This window comes from Podarcis filfolensis (assembly GCF_964270895.1).
Source record: "Podarcis filfolensis genome assembly, chromosome: 7".
NCBI classification, from domain to species: Eukaryota; Metazoa; Chordata; class Lepidosauria; order Squamata; family Lacertidae; genus Podarcis; species Podarcis filfolensis.
Genome location: NC_139603.1, coordinates 25,452,590 through 25,455,952, shown reverse-complemented (window position 1 = coordinate 25,455,952; position 3,363 = coordinate 25,452,590). Strand labels below are relative to the sequence as shown.

The following is a 3,363-nucleotide window of genomic DNA, read 5'->3' as shown; positions in this document are numbered from 1 at the left end:
CTCCTTCAGGGGCTGATGGATTGATCCAACATTACTGCCACATTACTGCCATCTAGAAGGGCATACAGAGCAACAAAAGCAGGAAGCCAGGGGGAACCCAGAACATTTGTGGTATGAAAAGTTACAGGAGTACAGGACATACACTGATTGGCAATTGACCAGCATGCCCATTATTAAACATCTGCAGAAACAAACAAAATTGAAAGCAGGACCATGGGCAGCTGCCCCAATACCACTCTGGGCACAAGTCAGGGTGAAAGTGCATTCCAAAGGACATATGAAGTGGCCCTTACTCTTTTTCTCTTATCTGTGACTTGTTAATGGCAAGCTGTGTTTTATTCTGGTTCAGCCAATCTACCAAAGAACAGGATACTGTTGGTGAATTTGTGCAGTATAAAGAAAAGAAAAGGATGGTCAGCCACAAACTGCACATCTGCCCGGCTCGCTGGGTGCCTATCTCTGGGGCAATGCATTGCTTCCCCTCCACCATCTTCATCCATCTCTAAGGCAACTCCATGCACAATCTCACTCACAGCCACCATTTCGGTTGTTGTAATTCCAGACAAATCAGCTTTTTCAGGATTGGACACATTATTCAGGCCCAGAGCTTCCAAGAATTTGAGGGCTGGGATGCTCTTCTCAAGTCTGGTCTTGGGGATGGCCACGTCTATCTCTTCCACCTTCAGGCAGGTTTCAGAGGTCCACTCTAATAACTTCTCATAGGTAAGTTCCTCTTCCAGCTACAGAGCAAAGGTTAAGTCAGTGAGATTACAAAAGGATATTACAGTTCATGAATGAGCTAGCAGACACCAAAACGTTACCTGTTGAAGAGAACTGGGGTTGTAATCTTTGGGCAGCAGTATGAACACACTCAGTTCATGATCATTATAGGGGATCTCAAGCACTTGGAACTGGACCTGAGAGCTTTCAATTGTTCCCGTTTTATAGTGGCCTCTTCTATGCATCAGCTCCACAGTTTTGGTGTCTCTCTGTGAGAAATGGCAAGCCTCAGTTAATAATATAGTGAGACTTTCCTGGTTAGCCAGAGGCCATAACAATGTTAAATCAGCAAGAAAACTGATGTTTACAAAGGCAAATATTTATTATGAGTTATTTCTTGCATACAATATTTCTTTTAATGTTAATTTTGTCAGCTGAAGACTTGTTCAGATATGACTCCACTTGAAAAGAGGAAAGAGCCAGAGGGGGAATATGCAACAATTTCAGTGCAAATGTTGTTGTTGTTGTTCCTATGCATCTTAAGCTCAGCAAGATATTGAAAACATATCTTAGTAAAATTATTAAGGGTTTTCAGGTGGGGAGGGACTCACTAAATGTGGAGCATGGGAGGAAAATTATTGCTGTGCACTAAACTGAGTATGCCAGCTTTCAACATATATAAAGCATATTTAAAGCAAAGTAATTTTACAGTTGCCAAAAGAGATATTCCTTGTTTGGGGGCCTGGAGCCTTGTAGTAAATCATACATTCTAAATAAATAAATAAATAAATAAATAAATAAATAGTAACATGGTGCTTTGCAAGGAGCAGGTTTGGCAAGTCGCTACAATCTAGAGATAAGGGTTTACAATCTGAAAATAAACATAGAAACTACTGATGAAGCAGGGAATAACAAAGGAAGAATATGCATTTCTTTTAATGACAAACACTCTGGCTTAGTAGGTCAGCTTTCCCCAAGCTGATGCCCTCTAGATGTTTATAGACTCTCCAAGAAACCAGGTATGGTTTTCTCCCAGCCCTACCTAGAGATGCTAGGAATTGAACTTGGAACCATAAGCAGATGCTCTACCTATAGACTGCAGCAGTAAAGTCACTAGTGTGTTTAGTGCCTGTTATTTCTCCAGGCTGATTCCATACCCTCCGTCTTTCCTCAGATAAAAAAAAAGAGACATTCTATTCTACATCAGTGTATCCCCCTGTCCTGCATTCCCTATATTCTCACACTGCCAATGGAATTGGGGAAAGGGAGGGGCTGGCTGAGCTGCCCCAATGGCTGCTACCAAGAGGAGTATGGAGTATGTTACAATAAAAGGTAAAGGTAAAGGGACCCCTGACCATTAGGTCCAGTCGTGACCGACTCTGGGGTTGCGGCGCGCATCTCGCTTTATTGGCCGAGGGAGCCGGTGTACAGCTTCCGGGTCATGTGGCCAGCATGACTAAGCCGCTTCTGGCGAACCAGAGCAGCACACGGAAACGCCGTTTACCTTCCCGCCGGAGTGGTACCTATTTATCTACTTGCACTTTGACGTGCTTTCAAACTGCTAGGTTGACAGGAGTTGGGACTGAGCAACGGGAGCTCACCCTGTTGCGGGGATTCAAACCACCAACCTTCTGATTGGCGAGGCCTAGGCTCTGTGATTTAACCCACAGAGCCACCTGCGTCCCTATGTAACAATACCGTACCGGCAAATGTCTTGGTAATATGAGAGAGCTTTAGATGATAAAACTGCAAGGCTTCCATCAGCCCGCCTTGGACGTCGGAGGAGGCACCCGCGATGGATATTCACAAGCGGCAGCAATGCAGTCTCTACGATTGGCAGCTATTACCTCCAAAGGGCCTCTGTGTGCCTGTTGGCGCCCCTCTCCTCCCCTTCCCATGGATCCCTAGGTACCACCATGAAGGGCGGGGCCTCCTCCTCCTCCCAATGTCCCCGCCCTTTCCTGCTTCCTTTCTCTGCTTGCAAAATTCAGGACTCTGCGTGACCTAGTGAGAAACCCAGCACCCTTGGGGCAGTTGGAGGCTATGTATTCCAACGTCAATGCTCCCTCCCTTGGAATCTGCCCCACTATGCCGATTGCCTTTATCAGATAGCAGGAGGATAACACATAGCTGAAATACATGCATTGGAACTACCTCGTTCAAGTAAAAGGAGCTTTCTTTGGTGAGCTCCTTGTCAAACTGGACTTCCCATTGTCCTTTGAAGTAGAGGGCATTCACCAGCAGCAGATCAATCAGGCATGTAATCTCGTCATTGAATTCCGGCAGCAGGTCCTGGATTTTGCCTTAATAAGGAACAGGTGGAAACGGTTTGCTTTACCATATTAACTTCTGCCTGCAATCTATCCATTGAGCATACCATAAGCCAGGCATAGGCAAAGTCTGGCCCTGCAGATGTTTGAGACTACAATTCCCATCATCCCTAGCTAACAGGACCAGTGGTCAGGGATGATGGGAATTGTAGTCCCAAACACCTGGAGGGCCGGAGTTTGCCTATGCCTGCCATAAGCTTTGTTTCTCAGGGCTCCTCCCTGTTGTAAGGCCTCATCTGCACTGTTTAATGCAGTGCCATACCACTTTAAACAGCCATGGTTCCCCACAGCGGAGGAGGAGGAGGAGTTTGGA

The 3,363-nt window shown here is 45.8% G+C and overlaps 1 protein-coding gene across 1 annotated transcript; it reads right to left on the bottom strand.

Moving 5' to 3' along the window:
- Positions 1–335: 335 nt before the first annotated feature.
- LOC310767377 (serpin B8-like) lies at positions 336–2,481 on the bottom strand (the record flags this gene model as incomplete). Its single annotated transcript, XM_083624247.1, has 3 exons — positions 336–740; positions 822–989; positions 2,419–2,481. 3 exons carry the CDS (start codon positions 2,479–2,481, stop codon positions 336–338), a joined length of 636 nt encoding a protein of 211 aa, XP_083480373.1.
- Positions 2,482–3,363: the final 882 nt, after the last annotated feature.